The 1,834-nt window shown below is 35.0% G+C and overlaps 1 protein-coding gene across 1 annotated transcript; it reads right to left on the bottom strand.

The window, feature by feature from the left end:
- Nucleotides 1-455: 455 nt before the first annotated feature.
- On the bottom strand, nucleotides 456-1,400 carry LOC120226274 (olfactory receptor 6C65-like). Its single transcript, XM_039224451.1, has one exon. The coding sequence runs from the start codon at nucleotides 1,389-1,391 to the stop codon at nucleotides 456-458; it is 936 nt and encodes a 311-aa protein (XP_039080382.1). The 5' UTR covers nucleotides 1,392-1,400.
- Between the last annotated feature and the right edge of the window lie 434 nt (nucleotides 1,401-1,834).

Below are 1,834 nucleotides of genomic sequence, written 5' to 3'. Positions count from 1 at the left end.
TGGAGAGGTAATCAAGATCTTGCTACTTATCTTTTGAAAGTAAAGAACAGTGCTTACTTAGAGTCATACCTCATAGTTTGGAATGTGTGAAACAGATGACTATGCAGGAAATACAACAGGTAGAGAATCTAGACAAATATGTTTGAATGAAGAAAAATGAAATAAAAAGGAGCTATAAAATGTGAAATCTTCGAGCATCTTGTTTAATTTGAATTCTACTCTCCTTTTCTTAAAGTATTTCATTGTTTTTCCTCACAGTATTTGTCATTTACTAAAGCACTAGGAAATTTAGTTTTCTATTATGTTGCCTGTTCAGTGTGTGTGTCTCCTCACTAGAAGTAAGTGCTACAATGACAGGAACCCTTTGTATACCCTTGTGTATACCTACCACCTAGAACAATGATTCGTAATTATGTGTGGTTTATTTGCAATTTCAGCTACAGATTTCACAATTATTAGTGCTTGTTTGATAAAAATTTTTTGGTGAAGTCCTTAAAGGCCTGTTTTACCTGCTGGTTCCTTAGAGTGTAAATAAAGGGATTCAGCATAGGAGCGACAGAGGTATTAAGTACTGCTATACCTTTGCTCAAAGCCACATCTTCTTTCACAGATGTTTTTACATACATGAAAATACAACTCCCATAAGAAATGGAAACCACAATAATATGGGAGGAACAAGTGGAAAAGGCCTTTTTCTTTTGCTGAGCAGAAGGGATCTTCAGAATTGTTCTAAGGATGAGTGTATAAGAGAGAATCACCAAGGCCAAAGTTACCACGAGTGTGAATACTGCTAAGAAAAACCCCAGGAGTTCTAGGGATGTTGTGTCTGTGCAAGCAATCAACAGCATAGGAGAAGAGTCACAAGTAAAGTGGTCAATAATATTGGAGTCACAGAAATCCAGTTGGAGGCCCATAATCACTGGGGGGAAGATAATAAGGAAGCCAGCCACCCAGGAACTGATTACGAGCTGGTTGCAGACTTTGTTACTCATGATAGTTGTGTAATGTAGAGGTTTGCAGATAGCCACACAATGATCGTAGGACATTACAACCAGGAGAAAAAACTCTGTGGATCCGAGAAGGATTAAAAAAAAAACTTGTGTCACACAAGCATTATAGGAAATGGTTGTGTCTCCTGTAGCAATGCTGATCAGAAACCTAGGAATACAGACTGTTGTGAATGAAATTTCTAAGAAAGAGAAATTCCTGAGGAAGAAATACATGGGAGTCTTCAAACGAACATCTGCTAGTGTTAACATGATGATGGTCATGTTTCCACTTACACTCAATAAGTAGGTGAACAACATAAAGAAGAATATCAGAGTTTGTAACTCTGGGTCATCTGTAAGTCCCAGAAGAATGAATTCTTTAACTGATGTCTTATTTGGCATGACCAAACTCTGAACTCTGTAGATCTGTAGATAAAAATAAGAGTGGAAGTCAGGTCTCGATAATTTCAAATATATTTGTAGTGCCCTCACTCTGCACAAAGAACAATACAACATGCATTAACTAGAAGTGACAAAATAATTCTAATTATCAGAAATGCAAATTTATATCAGAATTAGTTTAGTAGAGAAAATTATCTGTGTTTTATTTTAAAAACTTAGCTTTCAATCTCAGTTTTAATAATTTCCAGCTATGTATTTTAATTATTTAGTGAACATAAAGTCTTTTTATAGTCATGAAAAGGGTAATAATGATAAATACTTAACTAACTTCATTGTGGAAGTAATTCGTTTGGGAAGATTAAGCAAGTTGTTGAAATATTAAGTGTTTTTGAAAACTTAATGCCCATAAAATTCTGTAGCTAATTTTGCCATTCGAAAACTTA

Source organism: Hyaena hyaena, unplaced genomic scaffold (assembly GCF_003009895.1).
Source record: "Hyaena hyaena isolate Hyena2069 unplaced genomic scaffold, ASM300989v1 scaffold_1655, whole genome shotgun sequence".
Classification (NCBI taxonomy): Eukaryota; Metazoa; Chordata; class Mammalia; order Carnivora; family Hyaenidae; genus Hyaena; species Hyaena hyaena.
Note: the sequence above shows the minus strand (reverse complement) of the source record. Positions and strands in the feature narration are given on the sequence as shown.